The 20,165-nt window shown below is 38.6% G+C and overlaps 1 protein-coding gene and 1 long non-coding RNA gene across 13 annotated transcripts in view; one reads left to right on the top strand and one right to left on the bottom strand.

Moving 5' to 3' along the window:
• Window positions 1-20,165, top strand: part of GRIK1 (glutamate ionotropic receptor kainate type subunit 1) — a 406,303-nt gene that overhangs the window by 248,839 nt on the left and 137,299 nt on the right. For all 12 annotated transcript variants that reach the window (XR_012432063.1, XR_012432062.1, XR_012432064.1 and 9 more), the window contains exons 2-3: window positions 1,135-1,302; window positions 5,211-5,468. Coding sequence is in view for 7 of the 12 variants with exons in the window: in XM_005548855.4 (XP_005548912.3) it covers window positions 1,135-1,302; window positions 5,211-5,468 (426 nt within the window). In the remaining 5 variants the exon portion in view is untranslated. The remainder of the gene's footprint in view (window positions 1-1,134; window positions 1,303-5,210; window positions 5,469-20,165) is intronic.
• Window positions 1-20,165, bottom strand: part of LOC102130963 (uncharacterized) — a 56,051-nt gene that overhangs the window by 6,532 nt on the left and 29,354 nt on the right. The window lies entirely within an intron of this gene.

Consider the following 20,165-nt stretch of genomic DNA (forward strand, 5'->3'; position numbering starts at 1 on the left):
TCTATCAAAAGTCAATGTCTCAAGCAAAATCAGAGCTACATTCTCTGATGAGGCTTTAAGCACTAATGTTTGTTACTGTTGCTTACAGTGAGGTCCTCATGTTTAAGACACCAGAGCCTACCTGGCACATGTGCACTTGCTCAGTGAAGGGACATATTTCTCTAGTTACCAGATGCAGGTTTGCTTTGGACTAAACAGTTCCAAAAAAGAAAAGAAAAAAGAAAAAGGAAAAGAAAGAAAAAATACAGTTTTTTGAATATTCTCATGAACTTTGGAAAGTACTGGAATATGATCTCAGAATTCTGAGCCATGAAGCACAAAAAAGAACATTTTTATCCTGAAAAAACTAACAGTATGTATGTGTCATTTTGATCCCATCAACTCTGCATGATCCCCTTAGAGTCTGGAATGTAGGCTTCTTAACAGAAAGATCTTCATTCTAAAGAAGAATGATCCTACAAGGTTACAACTCAAATTATGTTTAGGTCAAGTACGGTGCAATTCTTGTCCACATCACAGAAAATCGCTTTCTGCCATATTATTGGTTACACTTTTATGCCACTAAATATTTGGAATACATTTGCCATCTGAGAGACGGTATACAGTCCAACATTGGATTTAAAATCTTAAGCATACATATGCAGTTAGTCCTATTTATCTGCATGTGGCACATGCTGATAAACTTCACTTTTAGCCCTGGATTTGGGATCTGCTCTGACTATTCCTCTATTTATCACTTGGGGTCTTTTATTCATATATTTGCATTCTTTTTACTGGCCGGGCGTGGTGGCTCATGCTTGTAGTCCCAGAACTTTGGGAGGTCGAGGAGGGTGGATCACCTGAGGTCAGGAGTTCGAGACCAGCCTTGCCAACATGGTAAAATCCCGTCTCTACTAATAATACAATAATTAGCCGGGCATGGTAGTGCACACATGCAATCCTAGCTACTCGGGAGGCTGAGGCAGGAGAATCGCTTGAACCCAGAGGCGGAGGTTGCAGTGAGCCAAGATCACACCATTGCACTCCAGCCTGGGTGACAGAGCAAGACTCCATCTCAAAAAAAAAAAAAAGAAAAAAAATTACATGTGAACCATGTGACTAATGCTTCTCATGCCTCTCTTTTCGCTTCTGCAGGAGGGATTTTTGAAACAGTGGAAAATGAGCCTGTTAATGTTGAAGAATTAGCTTTCAAGTTTGCAGTCACCAGCATTAACAGAAACCGAACCCTGATGCCTAACACCACATTAACCTATGACATCCAGAGAATTAACCTTTTTGATAGTTTCGAAGCCTCACGGAGAGGTAACTATTTTCCCACTTTTAAAAGCTTCTTTGGGTGATGTGTCTGCTCTCCAAGTCACCTTCTTTTTGCTACCTGCCCTCTTTTAAAGCAGATATCTTTGTGCAAATGGGTTGCGGGAAATCTGGGTCTTTGATGTCACTGATCAATGCAATCTGAACTAACCTAATGGACGTTGCCGAGCACTGTTTTCTGGGCCTTTCTGATGAGCTTACCCTTCAGTGCCCTCCACTCTATGATTAACTAGTTCAGCTGTGAATGGAAAATGTCAAGCTTGATCTGTTTTTCTTTCCTGAAGCTGAGATACCACCATGAAATCGTGCGGTGCAGTCAAATAAAACATTGCGGAAGGTCACATCCACTGAGCATGTGGAAATGCCCAGGACACACATAACTGACACCCTGAATTTTAACAGGTTGTAAACTACTGAGTTTACCTAGCATCCTCTCAACTTTTTTTTACTCTTTTCCACAAAATCATAGAAATATGAAGATTAACCCTGTGAGAGCAATGTCTGTATCTGATCCGCTTTTTCTTCTGAACTGAAGCCAAGTGCCTAGCCTAAAAAATAATCTAATTCATATGTCAGCTGCAAGGTTTCTCTCACAGAAAGATTCATTCGGAATAGCGGGGTTTGTTTAGACATCTTCTGGACAATTCTAGGACAAGTCTTTGAAGTAAGACCACATTCTATCTAGTTGAGGGTTGGCTTCTGACAGGGACACTATTGAGTCACTAAATAAATGTGCTTATGTGAAAACAAAGGCTACTCATCACCCCAGATTAGGAGGGGTTCTTTGCCTCAGAGGGGAATCTTTGCCTGCTAAATACACACAAATACATGAAATACAATGAACACCATGTTTATGCTGATTTCCAGGTAACTAAATGCTGGTTGTTTCCATATAGAATTAATCTAGTTAGATCACAGGTTGTGTCCACCTGACACAGCCTTCTGAAGAATCCCAGTGTTCTTTGCAAACAAAATATAAAACTTATTTTCTTAGGAACACAGATAAAAAATTAACAACATAGCAGGACGCAGTGGCTCATGCCTGTAATCCCAGCACTTTGGGAGGCCGAGGCGGGTGGTTAACGAGGTCAGGAGATCGAGACCATCCTGGCTAACATGGCGAAACCCCGTCTCTACTAAATATACAAAAAAAAAAAAAAAAAAAAAATAGCCGGGCGTGGTGGCAGCTGCCTGTGGTCCTAGCTACTCAGGAAGCTGAGGCAGGAGAATAGCGTGAACTCGGGAGGTGGAGCTTGCAGTGAGCTGAGATTGCACCACTGCACTCCAGTCTGGGTGACACAGCGAGACTCTGTCTCAAAAACAAAACAAAACAAAAATTAACAACATAATCTTTTTATATCTATGGCATGACTTAAGTATAAAAATATTTTCTTTTTCAAGATGGGTAGACTTTGAGATACCCTATAGGTCAAAATTGTCTATGGACAAATAATGAAACTGTATATTTATACAGAATTTTAAAGTTTCCAAGCTATCTTCACATAAATTATCTCTATAATGTAGAGACAGATCTATCACTTTTCTTTCTTTCATCTCTCTCTCTTACACACACACACCTATGCAAACAGACACAAACACTCATACACATTGTTGAGCAAATACTGTAGAAAGCCAACCACATTTAGCAATGAAGCTCGAAGCCACATAAAAATTGAAAGCTTTCCTGTGATCTGAAGTACCTGGCATACTTGTCAATTAAACACCCCCAGAGCTTCTTAAAACTGGTAATTTGCTGGCAAACAGAACTCAAAAGGATTGATTTTCTGTCAAGTAATATTAGTATCCCAGAGCTAAATATTAACAGGAATCTCAATCCATTGCTTATGCTGGATAGAACAACAGTTCACACACTCCCATACTCTCATTTTATCTGGCTAAATAATGAAAACATAACCAGAAAATAAGCTTCTGAAGACAATGACAATTTACACTTCCAGCACATAATGCATAAAACTGTACATCTTCATAGTTCATGCAGTAATTCACCACCAAAGAGCAGAGTACCAGAAAGTTTTCCTTGTAAACATATGCTGTTCCATAGATCCCTGCGATATAGCTGTCAAAGCTGTATCAGTGATTCTGTCTGAATTATGTCAGGTAGCTACAGAGCCATATCATTTTTCTATTTTTATTTGCAGAATGATATTATTAAATACAATTGATGTATTAATTTAGCTAATTTGATATTTAATTATCTGATGACAGTTCTAAATTTGTAGAATTAAAATATAAATTTGAAAGTGTGTTTAAGCTTTTATTTAATTCCTACCAACATAAGATTAATAGGCACTATTTTACATGGTTGTAGAGGGCAAACTGCCCCAACCTTTCTGGAAGGGCATTTGGTTAATATGTTTCGCATGACTTCAAACTATCTATACCTCTTAATTATAAGTGGTGACTTAACTTCTGGAAATCTACTCTTAGAAAGTAGCATACGATGCAGAGAAAAATGTAAGAGCTAAGGTAAGTGTTATAATATTATTTAGAATAGCCAAAACTTAGGAGCAGCTTAAATGTTTTGGGGGATGTTTGTTTGTTTGCTTTTTGAAACAGAGTCTCACTCTGTCACCCCAGCTGGAGTTCAGTGGTGCTCTCTCAGTCCACTGCAACTTCCGCCTCCCGGGTTCAAGCAATTCTTGTGCCTCAGCCACCCAAGTACTTGGGACTACAGGTGCACACCACCAGACCCGGCTAATTTTTGTATTTTTAGTAGAGATGGGGTTTCACCATGATGGCCAGGCAAGTCTCGAATTCCTGACCTCAAGTGATCTGCCTGCCTCAGCCTCCCAAAGTGCTGAGATTATAGGCATGAGCCAAATGTTTTATATTGTAGGAATGCTTAAATAAATGATGACACACCTATTCAATGGTCTATTCTACAGACACTAAAAATATACTTTAGGAGAATTTGTAATGACTTGAAAGAAAAGACATGCTATGGTGTTGAACAAAGAAAGCAATGCATCAAGTTGTATTTATATAATGATTCTAATTTTCCCAAATATTAATAGATATTTTTCCAAAATGATAGGATTAATCACAGGGCCTTTTTATCCTTACATTTTAAACATTCTAAATTCTCTCAGTGAGTGCTTATATTCTTACAATGAGAAAAATACATTTATGTTATAAGTAAATTTTTCAATAGATATTGACTTGATTTATTTAGGCTACCTGTCCGCCGATACTGGGGTAGAAAGAGGCCTGACGTTGAGCTGAAGCTCCCGTCCAGTGGCCATGACTGTGTCCATTGTCTATGAAATGAGTGGGTTGGACAAAATGTCTTCTAAGATCCCTTTAGGCTATGCTATTTCATTATTTGAAAATTAGTTAGACATCAGCACTGCTTATGAACATTCTTTAGCAGTATTTCATTAATCTGGAACTTCTTTCTGAGTTTTGGAAAGATAGGAGCTAAAGCACTTTGGGGTAACCAGAGGTTCTGTCTTCTGAATTTTGTAACCACATTAATATTTTCAATGCCGCCCTGCTGCATGACAGAACTTAATTCATACAACATTCATTTGGCAAAGGGCTTGTTGATAACTAGAAGTGCTTTCAGGTAACACCATACGAAGCAAGGGATTTAGACTCCATCTGATTAAAGGTAATAAAGTGAGACCAGCAGGGAGTTGGTCTTGTGGTATATTGCTAATCAGTTCTAAGTTTACATCTATCATCATATTAGTAGCTCAAGAAAGTTGGAAGTTGGACCAAGTATATTTCCTCAATATAGGGATTGTAAAAGATTTTTCAATAGTTGCATTAAAAAGAGGAATCATGAACGAAAAAATTAAACTCATAGAACTCTCTTTTTCTCTCCCCCTTTCCCTGCCTTCCCTCCCCATCCTCTCCTCATCCTTGGGCATCAGCATGTGACCAGCTGGCTCTTGGCGTGGCTGCTCTCTTTGGCCCTTCCCATAGCTCCTCCGTCAGTGCTGTGCAGTCTATTTGCAATGCTCTCGAAGTTCCACACATACAGACCCGCTGGAAACACCCCTCGGTGGACAACAAAGATTTGTTTTACATCAACCTTTACCCAGATTATGCAGCTATCAGCAGGGCGATTCTGGATCTGGTCCTCTATTACAACTGGAAAACAGTGACCGTGGTGTATGAAGACAGCACAGGTATGGGACTCACCCAAGACCTCAGCTGACCGTGTCTGCTCTGAACAAAGAGAACGAAAGTATCAACTAGTCATTAAACTCATCAGGTGGAGCACACAAAAATGCTCTTTTATATAAAGCTAACTGAATATTCTAAAGTAATTTAACAATGCATATGTATATGATTCACATTTATTTTTGTTTGTTGATCCTTTCTAATGACACTTTTATCATCAAATACAGAGGAACGTTTTTTAAAAAAGAAATATCACCTTATTGGGATGTGTTATAATCCAATCACAATATTAAATACGTATTTTCATTTTCCCAGCTCTAATAAGACTATGAGCACAATTGAAAATGACCATGAAATGTGATTCCAACTTGATAAGTAGCTATGTAAATGTTTAGAAAAGTTTCTAAGTAAGTTAACAAAGAGGAATTCATTTAGAGGTTGTAGCAATAGAGTGGATTATTTCATGGGAAAGGGACTATGAATCCCCAGTGATGAGGGCTGAGTAAAGCTTTCATTCTCCACGTGCCTGTTTAGGGTGCAGGATGGAAATATGGCTGCTTGGAGTCCAGTCCTCATCAGCCACTTTCTCTGACCCACCCCTATTTGAATTTTACTTTACTGGCACCTCCCCTTTGCTTTCTGCTTATTATTCAGGCCCCTTTTTATTTAAAGTCGGGCAGTGACCCTCCATTGTCCACATAATAAAGTTGAATTCCTTCTAATTCAAAACTCTTCATCATCCAGCCATTTTCATTTTCATTAACCCAGGCACTAGCTTCCCTCATTGCCTATACTCTCACATGAGTTATGATGGAAAGTTTTATCTTTTCTTCAATATCCCCACGTTCTCCTGACTCTTGTTTTCTAAGGCTGGCCCCTCACTTTGTATGATCCTTTGCACGACCTTCACGGTGATGAACTCCCTCATTCTCCACGACCGCACGCACATTTCCCTCTTCCTTAAAGCTCCCTGAGACTACCGGAGGGTTCACTAGCACTTTGGAAGCAAAAGCACTGAATCCCAAGTTATATTTCAAATATCTGTTTACATGTCTATAAGACTGGAAATTTCTAAGCATCCGAATTTTATCTTATTTTTATGTTTATAACCTGCTACCTGTCGTAAGCCTGACATACAGGAAAGAGTTTAGTAATTCCACATGGATAGAATAATACCATTGATTGTCTGTTTTTTTTTCCTCCAAGAGTTGAAATGAGTTGCTTTCTTTGATCTACACATTTGGTAATAATGCTACGAAAATTACAAGTGAAAATTAGTAAAGTGAAACACTGTCAAACTTTGCAATATGATTTCACTTTTCACTGCCCCTTTCACCAAGCACTAGCACTTACTATTCCTCAAAGGATGAATACGTGCCTCCTCTTTGGTGTTAAACTCTGGTTCCATTCTATACTGTCAGATAAAAGTGATGAGTGTGGTTGGAAATATGCACTTATGTATTTTCTTGTGCCTCATCTCATTTAGAAAGAAGTGAAGATTCTAAGTGACTGGGTATATATTTTATAAATATTGTATTCAAAACAGTCCTATCAAGAAGAATAAGCTACAAGCAGCCATAGTTTTAGAACTTTACCTGCTTGCTGTGAAGGAAGAAATCATTGTCTAATCAAATCCACACGGATATTTTAGAGGGTTTTGAAAAAGAATATCACGTTGTAAACACAAGTGTGGTTAGATCTTGCATGCTGCCTACTTTTGCTAAACAGGAAATTTCGTGAGCTCATAAAATCAAGCTACATCTCATTATGTTGTGATCTCTGTAGTATAATCATCTCTCACCATTTCTACAGCAAAGTTGGAACATCTAAAATGAAAACATATCAATGAATAATATTGAAACTCCTGGATTTAACTTAAGAAAGAGGTCAACTAAAGATGTGGGCATTGTAGATTTCAAATTGTATTTAGACAAAATATAATTAGTAAGTAAATGACAGAAAACTTGATATTCTAACCATTCTCTGACATCAGGTGAGCCACACACATGTGACATCCATTTTGCAAAGCAAACACCAAGCTATCATTTCCATCATCTTCCACAAGAAACTGAAATGTCCTTTTCATCTTTGTCAAGTTCACCCGTGCTCAGTGACACAATAAATACTTGTTGAAATCGACAATCCAAAATGATTTGATATGTCGCCCCTTAAGTGAGAGATGATTCATGTTAAAATGATTTTTGCCCACAAAGACATTAAAAATGTAGATGAATAATCAATTGAGCCATTAAATTGAAACCCAGAGAATGAACAGGTCAACTGAGATCAATAAAAGCAGAAGCCTTGTGACTCTGAGTGGGTTTTATACTGCTTGACTCAGGGTTCTTGCCTGTAGTGATTATCACACCATCAAAAGGAGGAAACTTAGTAAACCTGAAAGAATAGAAAGGACTTAGGTGTGCTTAGCACCCGCCCCTACACCAGAATTAAGTACCCATTAAAGAGCACTTTATTGGGATTTGTTTAGGAGTTTGTTAAATAGCCTGAAGCCAACACAGATGTCGAGGGACCAAATGGCCCATTACTCCCATTGAAGTAAATGGGAGCAGTGTGCACGTCTCTAAGGACAAAATTCAATTCGCTAAATACTAGCAAGCAGAATTCTGTCCTCTAGAAGTTAAAATGTCGAAAGACTCTGGAGAACTCTTAGGAGGAGTAAAGTTTCGTCTCGCCTCATTTCTCTTCTCTCTCTTTTCTGGATGTCCTTCCCGTTAGTCACCCACTTGTCGCTGATTCCCACACCCAGAGGCGACCCCAGGCAATGAGAAATTGCTGCCCATTCGACCTCCTCTCATGATTCATTAGACCCTGGTGGAAACCTGGTTATCACTTGACACACAGCAAAAAGAGCTGAGAAGCTGAGCCTCAACTGCGGTGTGCGGCATATTCAGCAGTTTCTGCCTTCTCAAAGCCAATTTCAGGGAAATGAACCCACAGCCATTCCTGGAGAGCCGGGATCAGCAAACTTTTTCTGTGAAGAGCCAAGTGCTGAGGCTTTACGGCCACGGGGGTCTTGGTCAAAACTACTCCACTCTGACAAAGTAGCAAGCAAGCACACGGACAATATGTAAATGAATAGACCCAGTGTGTTCCAATAAACCATAAAGGTTGCAAAAACATATGCTGGGCTAGGTTTGGCCTTTTGGCTCTAATTCACCCCTGCTAGAGCCTTAAAAGATAAGACAATTGAGCTAAAAACTAAGATTGTAATTTTGTACACATATGAAGTGGGTTCAGCTCACATCCACAACTCCTTCATTTTGGTATCTGGGTTTTCACGCTCTTCTTTCCTCCTCACTGGCCCTCCTGGCTTCCTCATCAATACGTGTCAGTGCCATGTCTCGTTATCTCTGTGGGATTTGCCAGGTGATATTCTGGTTCATTGGATAAACGAATTTTCAAAGAGGTGTTGGGGGAACAGATGCTTTTCCTCACCCATCATAACGATCACAACTGACATTCCTGTAACAAAAGACAGGTTAACAAGAGAAAATCATAGCAAATTTGTTTAATCAAAGTTTTACCTGACTCAGGAGGCTTCAGAAATGAAGACCAAAGACCTAGGGAAAACTGTCTATGTCTATGCTTAGATTCAATGACGAATGAACAACATGTGGAAATGTGATTGGACAAAAGGGTAGAATCTAGTGGTAATAGAATGAGGGGAAAAGCCCAACAAGGCCTGTGTGTTCGGATTCTTCTTAGCCTCTCTGTGCAGTATTCCTTCCTCCTGAGTATGGGGCAGGACCCCTGTGAAACGAGAGTCTTCAAGGGAAAAGAGAATCTTTCTAGATTTTATGTCTTGCTTTGGGGGAGAGGAGTTCTAGTTTCTACGCTTCACTTGGGGAAGGGAAATTCTGCTTTCTATGACTCACTTCGGGGGATTAAAAGGGGTATGATGCTGGGGGTTAGGAGAAAGTCAGAAAGACCTCGTTTCTGAGACCTTTCCTTTTTCAGTTCAAAGTAGTCAGCATGCCAAGGTGCCATATTTTGGGGTGTCATGTTCTGAGCCCCAACAGTGTTAATGGCGAGTAATGACTTAAAATGCTGTTTCTTACTTTAAACTAATTACAGCACATTTTAAGTTTGGCTCTCTTAAAAGACAACAAAAGCATTGAATATTGCATGCCACAGAGAGTGGGATTTCAAAGTGTTTTCTTATGCTTGGTTAGGTGATTACCTACACAGTCAGCATAGAGAGCTGAATCCAAATAAGCAAGTGCCAATTCAAATTTCAGTGGCAAAACATTAAAAAAAAAAAAAAGCAAAAAAACAAAACAAAACAAAACAAAAAAAGCACCACCTATTCTGCTTAGCTTTTATTTTGTGAATGATTAAGAAAAACCTACTTTATAGTTTTGCCTGTCTCTCTTCTCTACTTTAACTCGTCCCTAACTAAACTGGCCCAAAGTTTATATTCATTTGGTTCAGGTGATATTTTCTGAAATACTGGGGAAAATAGTCAAGACAGCACATACCTGCATACTCTGTACTATGGCTGCCCTTTCCTGAGATCTAAATGGCAATATATTGTTTGAAAGTTTTATTTTTATATAGTTTAAAAAGAAGATTGCTTTCTTTACAAAATGTTAAAATGGAGAAAAGTTTAAGGATGTCCTTAACAAAATATCCAGAAAAACTATCACAGATAATGTCTTAGTGTATATTCTTTTAGCTATTAGACAGGCAGGCAGGCAGACAGACAAGGAGATAAATAGGTAGGCAGATAGATAAATAGATACATACATAATAGATAATAGATCATGATAGGTAGATGATAGACAGATATTAATAGACAGATGATAGGTAGATGATAGACAGTAGGTAGACAAATGATGAATGATTGGTAGAGGATAGATGATAGAAAATAGATCATGATAGGCAGATATTAGGTTGGTGCAAAAGTAATTGCGTTTTTGCAGCCTGGCACGGTGGCTCACGCCTGTAATCCCAGCACTTTGGGAGGCCGAGGCAGGCAGATCAGGAGATCGAGACCATCCTGGCTAACACGGTGAAACTCCGTCTCTACCAAAAATACGACAAAATATTAGCCGGGCGTGGTGGCGGGCGCCTGTAGTCCCAGCTACTTGGGAGGCTGAGGCAGGAGAATGGCGTGAACCCAGAAGGCGGAGCTTGCAGTGAGCCGAGATCGTACCACTGCACTCCAGCCTGGGTGACAGAGCGAGACTCCGTCTCAAAAAAAAAAAAAACCCAGTAATTTTGTTTTTGCTATTAAAAGTAGTGGCAAAAACTGCAATGACTTTTGCACCAACCTAATAGCTGATAGGTAAATGATAGATTAGATAGATATATATAAATAAGCAGATGATAGATTAGATAGATAGATGATAGGTAGATGATCAATTAGATAGAGAGTTGATAAACAGTGAATATAGTTGACAGTTAAATAGATAAATGATAAATGGTAGATAGATGATAGATAGATAGATAGATAGATAGATAGATAGATAGATAGATAGAGATGATAGATTCCCTTGTTTCGTAGACATTTACTGCCAGGCATTATCCTAAATATTGGGGATAAATCACACACAAAAAATCTGACTTCATGGAATCCAGTCTGTTTCTCTGTTGAACAAAATATATAGTAAATATTTAGTATGATAGATAGTAGAAAATGTTATAAAGAAAAATAAAGCAGCAAATGGTATTTGGGAGACTAACAGTAGAGATGGGATTTACAATTTTATGTAAGAATACCAGGGAAGTGCTCTAGAAAATACCATTTGAGTAAAAATTTAAAGAGGATAAAAAACAAATCATGTAGATACCTGGGGGAGAGCATTTCAGACGTCAGGCAGAGGGAACAGCCAGTGCAAAGGCCCTGCCAAAATAACTCTTTCCTGGTAGCACTGTGCTGAACCCTACCATTAAGTCTTTCATACCATGGAGGATTTGCATATGTAAATAGCTAAAAGGACAATATTTAATAATTTCAACTTTTGTTTTAGATTAAAGGGTACATATGAAGGTTTGTGCCATGGGTATATTGCATGATGTTGAGGTTTGGAGTACAAATGATCCTGTCACCCATGCAGAGAGTGAGCACAGGTAGTTACCAATAGGTACTTTTTCAGCCCTTGCCTGCCTCCTCTAATAGTCCCTAGTGTCTATTGTTCCCATCTTTGTGTCCATGTGTACCCAATGTTTAGCTTTCACTTATAAGTAAGATCATGGGTATTTGGTTTTCTGTTCCTGTGTTAATTCACTTAGGATAATGGCCTCCAGCTGCATCCATGTTGCTGCAAAGTACATGAGCTTATTCTTTTTTATGGCTGCATAGTATTCCGTGGTGTATATGTACCACATTTTCTTTATCTAATCCACCACTGATGGGCATCTAGGTTGATTCCATGACTTTGCTATTGTGAATAGTGCTGTAATGAACATCTGAGTTTGTGGGTTTTTTGGAAGAATGATTTTCTTTTGGATATATACCCAGTAATGGGATTCCTGGGCCAAATGGCAGTTCTGTTTTAGGTTCTTTGAGAAATCTCCAAAATGCTTCCCACAGTGGCTGAACAAATTTAAATTCCCACCAACAGTATATAAGTGTTCCCTTTTCATCACAGCCTCACCAACATCTGTTGTCTTTTGACTTTTTAATAATAGCTGTGTGACTGCTTGTGGTTTTTATTTGCATTTCTCTGATGATCGTGATGATGAGCACTTTTTCATATGTTCTTTAGCCACTTGTGTGTCTTCTTTTGAAAAGTGTCTGTTCACCTCTTTTGCCCACTTTTTAATGGGGTTATTTTTGTTTGTTGATTTAAGTTCTTTATAGATTCTGAATATGAGACTTTTGTTGGATTCATAGTTTGCACACATTTTCTCCCATTCTGTGGGTTGTCTGTTTACTCTGTTGATAATTTCTCTTGCTGTGCAGAAGCTCTTTAGTTTAATTGGGTCTCCCTTGTCAGTGTTTGTTTTTGTTGCAATTTCTCTTGAGAACTTAGTCATGACGTATTTGCCAAAAACAATGTACAGAATGGTATTCCTTAGGTTTTCTTTTAGAATTTTTTTTTTTTTTTTTTTTTTTTTTTGGAGACAGAGTCTTGCTCTGTCTCCCCGGCTGGAGTGCAGTGGTGTGATCTCCGCTCACTGCAAGCTCTGCCTCCCGGGTTCACACCATTCTCCTGCCTCAGCCTCTCAAGTAGCTGGAATTACAGGCACCTGCCACCATGCCTGGCTAATTTAATTTTTTTGTATTTTTAGTAGAGACAGGGTTTCACCATCTTAGCCAGGATGGTCTTGATCTCCTGACCTCATGATCTGCCTGCCTCAGCCTCCCAAAGTGCTGGAATTACAGGCGTGAACCACCACGCCCACCCTAGAGTTTTTATAGTTTGAGGTCTTACATTTAAATCTTTAATTCTTCTTAATTTTCGTATATGGTGAAAGATAGGGTTCCTGTTTTATTCTTCTACATATGGCTAGCAAGTTATTCCAGCATTATTTATTGAGTAGGGAGAATAATAATATCTTGAATTCTTGTTATAGACACCATTAAGCTAAATATTTAGACAAAAATTATGTAAGCAAAAGAAGAAACAGGGTGCTTCAAATAGGAACTTTCCTGTTCTAAAATTTACCTGTGCATAGGCCTACCTCCCAAAATTCACAATGACGCTATCCCTTACTTCCTTATAAATATGTGAACATTGAGAATACTCATGTACAGAGTATATGAGTAAGTCTAAAATAACTAAAATGTTTGGGCTGCAAAGGAAAAACACAAGGACATAGAAGTTAATGGCTACTGAAGACTGATATCTAAAGGGTCATGAAATAGAAGCTTTAGCTAGTCCTCTGGGCTTTCATGGACAAAGTGGATGAAGGATTGAGGGAAGCAACTTTAGCATCACTGAAAGAATTAACTTTTAATCACCAGATCTCTCAGGGGATGAAATGCATTTCTCTCCAAAATATTTAACACCCTAATCTGGAAGAGTTCAAGTCCAGGCTTGGGACACCCTGTCACAGGCAGGTCCTGATAAGGATCCCTGCAGTACCCAAGAGGTTACCCTGGAAGATACCTAAAGTTGTTCCCAAATTTGGATAAATTGTTTTTCTAAAACCGAAATTGCCACTGCACTGTCCCATCATGATGCCACCCTGGTAAATCATACGTTTCTTCACCTTCACTAATGCTGTCAGTCTGTCATTCCACAAATATATATTGGACACACCAATAAATATTGGTACCAGCACATGGAATACATTAGTGAATAAAACAGACAGAACCCACTGACTTCAAGGAACTTAGGTTCTATGGGAATAATAAACCATTTTCTCTTTCTATATAAAATGATTACAATTGTTGAACGGTGGTGAGTGCTGTGCAAGAAAGAAAAAGTAGAGCAGATTGAAGGGAATCTGGAAGCCAGAAATGCGGTTTGCAGAATTAAAGGTCATGTCACATTGCACAGATGAGGCTTGAGCAAAGGCTGCAAGGAGCTTAGGAAGTGAACCACGTACTGTGAGAAAGAAGGCGGTTCTAGGCAGAGAGAACAGCTAATGTCTCAGGTAAGAGTGTGCCTGATACATCAGAGCAACAGCAAGGAGGCCAGGGTGGATGGATCAGAGTAAGAGGGGAAGGGAGCTAGAAGAGATGGTCGGAGAGGAGGGCCTTGTAGGTCATGGAGGGCTCTGTAAACCACTGGAGGAGCTTGTGCTCTGCCCGGAATGGGAAGCCATGGAATAATTTTAAGCAGAGGGTGGATAAGATCAGAGTAACATTCTATAGTAGTCTCTACTCATCCTAAGGGGATACATTCCAAGACCTCCATTGGATGCCTGAAACCACGGATAGTACTGAACCCTATATATGCTACGGTTATTTTTTTATTTTATTTTATTTTTGAGACAGAGTCTTGCACTGTCATCCAGGCTGGAGTGCAGTGGCGCGATCTCAGCTCACTGCAACCTCCACCACCTGGGTTCAAGCAATTCTTCTGCCTCAGTCTCCCCAGTAGCTGGGATTACAGGCATTCGCTACCACGCCCAGCTAATTTTTGTATTTTTAGTAGAGACAGGGTTTCACCATGTTGGCCAAGCTGGTCTTGAACTTCTGACCTCTTGATCCGCCTGCCTTGGCCTCCCAAAGTGCTAGGATTACAGGCGTTAGCCACCTCGCCCAGCCTGCTATGTTTATTTCTAAGCATACATACCTAAGCACTTGTTCTATGTTTGTATATATAGTACTTGTATGAATGATACCTATAATAAAGTTGAATTTATAAGTTAGGCACAGTAAGAGACTAACAACAACAGTGATGAAATGATTCACGTCCCGTGTGGACAGAGTAGGATTGTACAAGACTTCATCATGCTATTCAGAAGGGCATGCAATTGAAAACTTATGAATTGTTCATTTCTGGAATTTTCCGTTTAATATTTTTAGACCACCATTGACTGTGGGTTGCTAAAATCATGGAAGGCAAAACCTCAGATAAGGATGGCCTGATCCTGAAGAGTAGTAGGAGTAAAAGAATCACTGTACACTCTACAGAGGCAAAGGTAGAAACATAGAAACCTGCCAGATCGCTCCTATGGAAACTCAGGGAAGAGATGGAGGCAATACAGTAGAGGAGTAAGATACACTCAGGTTCTGGAAACATTTTTAATGTACAGCCGGCATAATATCTGAGAGGATATTTGAATGTGTTCCCCACTTGAAAGTTTTTATTATATATGACCATGTCCTCTTTTCTTTTTCTTCATTTATGTGGTGACATTGGGCTGTGTTTGAATGATTGCTCAAACATTGTAGGGTCTTTGAGAAAACTGCACAAAAATCATCGTGGATATTCTCAACTGCACGCATTTTATCTTTTCACTACCATTTTAAGATGTCTTTTTGAGTATCCAGTACAACCTTTGGGTCTGTATGACACTTATTTTGATTTAAGGAACTCAATGACCTGAGAAACTTGGGACATCTCAGGTTGCCTCAAGAGATTAACCTGTTTAACAGGGAAGATAGCAAGCGTATTCCTTCCTACGGCAAACTCCTCTGAAATATCAAAGTTTGGCCCAGTGTTTCAATTAAATCAAATGTCAAGAAAAACACTTTGTATTCCTTAGACACAAGACAAATGCCATATGTTAAGTTTATTTTAAAATGGAGGATAAAAACAGGAAGACCATGTTCCAGTCTGAGAAAATATTGACGCCATGGTGTTGCTGAGGCAGGTTATGGTTTAATTCATACCTGTAGATTAAAGAATCAAAAATGAACTCAAAATAATAATAATATCCTGAGGGAGTAGAGATTAAGAAAGAAGGAAGAGAGAAATAAAAGATTGATCTTTTTGTCCTGAGCCGAAGGATGGAGTTGTCATTACCTGAAATAGAGGTTATAGGTGGAACTGGTTTGAGGAAATAAGAATGATATCAGAAATTGAGTCATTAACCTGTTAAGTTTGAGTTTCAGGTATCTATCAGACATCTGAATGAAGGTAAGAACAGGCAGTTAATACACGAGTCTAGAGTCCAGAAAACAGGTCTGGGCTGGAGACACAAATTTGAGTGTCCTCAGCCTATAGATAGGACTGGATCGATACATCAAGGAAATGAGCACCAGATGCCTCTAGCCCTAAATTTATAGCACATCAACCTTGATAAGTTTATCTTTGTTTACTTAAGTCATTTTTCTCAACACATCACAGCCATGAGATTTCTAAAATGCAGCCTACAGTGAAGAGTTGTTAGTCATCACGTCAAATATAGTCTCCAAGCTTTACTGTAAGGATTAATGTGAAATGAGATTAGCATCCCTAACAGTGGCAGAGATTGAAAAAACCAATCAACCCTGGGAGAAAACATACACGAAATGAAAATCACAAAAATAACAATAACTAAATTCTTGACTGCTGACTATGTGCACTGTCCTAAATAGATTATTAACTCAGTTAATGTGCTCAACCAGCCTGTGAGTGAGTGAAGTATCTGCTCTTATGGCTGTATTTAAGTACTGACTTAGTTTTTAAAAACTCTGTGTATCATAGTTCCTTCCATTTTCCCATAGAAAACAGAGATAAATATACTCTTCCAGAACCAAGAATCTTCACAGAAGCCTAAAGTTTGGACTCAAAGAAAATCAACTTTGTCATGAGTAGTCAAGCTAAAATGCAAGATATGCTATACACAGTCAGTGCCAAATAAATGACTCTTTTCACTTTCTGTCATCACCACTCTCCCCACTGTGTCGTTATGACCACTTGTGATAGCCAAAACTCTTCTGCTACGTGCTGTCCCATCATTCCACTTGAAATAGCCCAAGGATGGAACATTCTTAAAACTCAACAGCAAAAAAACAATAAATTATAGTTTCTTTTTTTTCTCTGGACTCACTTTTTTCTACCCTTTATATCTCCCACCTCAGTTCTTTGACCAGAACCCTACTTAAATATTCAGAACTCTGCCCAGGAAACCAATCTTTAGGTATTGCAGGCCAAGCATATTAATTTTAGCTACTGTTGAAACTTCACGAGAATTCAGCACCAACATATACTGGTGGAGTGCAATATACTTTCTTGAATATTTAGACTAGATTCTTCTTATAAGGTCCTTTGTAACCAAGGTACACAATTTTTCTTTTGGGAAGACTCCCACTTGCCTTCTCTGTTGCACTTCTGAAAAACCCTATGTATGAAGATCTGCACTTTAAAAGTGTTTTATTTCCACAGGTAATTCTGAAAAACCCTATGTATGAAGATCTGCACTTTAAAAGTGTTTTATTTCCACAGGTAATTCGCTCACATACCCATTTTCATTTTTCAGTTTTGATTTTTCCTCTGCTCTGGATGATGCACAGATCCCCTTAAGAATCCTATTAGATCTGGGTATATTAATATACCCACAAGTTTATGAAATGCCATTTTGCATATTTCCAAGTTCAATAGAGAAGAAATTAACATTTAAAATGTGCAACCTGATCTTTGGGTCCCAGTGGTTTATTACATTCATGTTTACGGCATCAAACTCACTGATGGTTTAACAAACAAGACATTGGATTAAGACTCAAGAAAACCTAGGTACTTTTCTTTTGAACTGAGACTCATTAAAGATAGCTAAAGCTATTGAGAAATGGATTGGACTGCGGTGTAAGGTAGAGAATTTCTCACACTGAGAGGTGTTCAGCAGTGGCTGTGTAGAGGGGACTCATGCGTCAAGAGGAGTTTGACCTGAAGGTCTCTTCCAATTCCTGCTATTTGTGACCCATTTTCAGGGCCAATCCAAACAATTAACCTCACCATGCCTCACTTTCCTCACTGTGAAATAGCACTGACACCTATTCACCTCAGAAGTATATTCTAGGGTTTATTTCGCTACTTATAAGGCATGGAGCAGACTTCATAAAAAGGGGCAATCTAAATAGCAAAGTTTGTTATTACTTAAAAGGAAGGCATAGGAAATTTTCAATGCTCACTGGAAATAGCAGAGGTTTTTTTTTTCCTCCTCCATATGCTCCACCTGTTGCCTGAGTTACCCAATGTGCATGCAAATCAGCATTTTTTCTGTGTCACATCTGAGTGCACCGAGTAGACAGGCGGCCAAAGCAAGTGTTTAGAATTGGCCATTTGGATATTTTTGAAAGTTGTATCTATATGCAGAGCTCAGCTCAAATTCATGTGAAAAAAAACAGTCTTCTTTCTGTAAAGCGTTTATTCAACCAAAGTTGCATTTCCAATTTCATTCTTGGGGATACAAGTGGAAGAGACTTTTATGATATTATTTTGTATCTGTACGTTTTGTCTTTTTATTTAGAAAGATCTGAACTTAGAGAAAAGTTGCAGGACATGTACAATAAACTCCTGTACACCCTTCACCTAGATTCATCATTTATTATCATTTGGCCTCATTTGCTGTAATGCTCTATCATTCTCTTAATATAGAAACACCTACAACAATAAAAATAATACTAAGTAGTAGCACTGTTGAACCATTTGAAAGTAAGCTGCAGACATCTTGACCTTTTTCCCTATAAATACGTTAGCATGAATTTCCTAGGAAGGACCTTTCTCGTTACAACCACACTACGATTATCAAGTACAGGAGACTTAACAATAACATAATAATGTTATCTAAATACATAGAAATATATATTTGCTAATATTGTTATTGGCAAAATAATAGTATATATTTGATAATTGTCCCAGGATCACAAATGGCATTCAGTTGTCAATCCCTTTCGTCTCCTTTGATTCAGACAATTCAGCCTTCTTTTGCCATATATGACACTGACATTTTTAAAGAGTCCAGGTCAGTTTTATTGTTGCATGTCCCTCTATTGGGTTTGTCTGGCTCTCTCGTATCTACGTTTTATTTTTAAATTCTCTCCATCTCAGTGAGCCAGAAGAAAATTCACCTTATCAGCATTATACGCACCTTTACCATTCACTGCAACTGGGGTCCTGGCAGGGCTGGGTCACTCCATCAGGGCTGGCTTCCACACACGGAAGGATTAGCAAAGCTAGGTGTTGTGCCTAAATCAATGTCCTCCCTCTGAAGTAATTATTTGTTTAGCAAATGATTTTTAACTGCTCATTACAACGAAATGTAAATGACTGATGGATTGCTGCAAAATGCAAATATAAGGGAAAGCTTTCTCTAAATGTTGTCTACTGTGTCTTTTGAATTGTAAATTCTCCATCATTTGCTAATGAAGGCAGAAAGGCTTTTCTTAAGCAAACAATTGCTTCAGGAAGAGAAATGTAAAACTCACTCCATCCCTGTTCTTTGTTCTCACCCCAGTTTCGGTCCCTAATCTTTAAATCTGCTGATCCTCCCCCTTTCTGAAGCCAATTTACCTATATACTGGCAAAAGGAGAAAAGTGGGAGTTTAACAGTGAGCTTTTTGTAAAAGATAAATTTATTCCAATTAGAAACTAGTCTTTCTCCCATTTCCTCTATTGGTATTAAAATATACCTTCTTTTATGAAACTATTTTAAAAGTTGATGGTCACATTTGGGGGTGTGTGTTTATTAATGGTCTAGTGTGCCAAATAAGGATTTAATATTGTGTGCTGGTCTAAAATGTTCTTTCTCTGTTTACTTATATAGCTATTTATTAATATAGTTAATTAGTCAGCTTGTTAATTAGTTTTTCATTCAGTCAGTTGACAAGAGATCCTGAAGTTGGGAGGGGCCACTGATTTGGAGGAAAGAGCCCTAAATTTGGTATCAGAAGGTGGATTTGGCCTTAATCCCTGGGTCTGCCATTTATTAGCTATATAACCTTGAGCAAGTTACTCCAGCCTGCAGCAGCCTTAGCTCATAATCTGTAAAATTAAGTGGTAATTGATGCCCCATCTACCTCAAGAGAGCAGGGATAAAATTCTCCTCCTGGCTGTGAGGACTCTGAAGCAGTTTGTGTTGTCTTGCACCCTCAGGGCCTAACATGAAACTTGGCATCTAATGAGCATCCAGCAAATGTTTTCCCATAAAAATAAATGAAAGAAGTGAGAAAATGTATGTCAACTTTAAATCCCATAAATATGTAAGTCATCATGATAGAAAGATGTGACATTCTATTCAACACAGAAAAAGAGAGCAGTTCATTGCAGCACACGAAATGCACTTTTTAAATGTTTTCTCCATATTATTTAGAGACCACATTAAACTGTCCCTTGTGGTTATAGTCATGAAAAAAAAAA

Source organism: Macaca fascicularis, chromosome 3 (genome assembly GCF_037993035.2).
Source record: "Macaca fascicularis isolate 582-1 chromosome 3, T2T-MFA8v1.1".
Taxonomy (NCBI): Eukaryota; Metazoa; Chordata; class Mammalia; order Primates; family Cercopithecidae; genus Macaca; species Macaca fascicularis.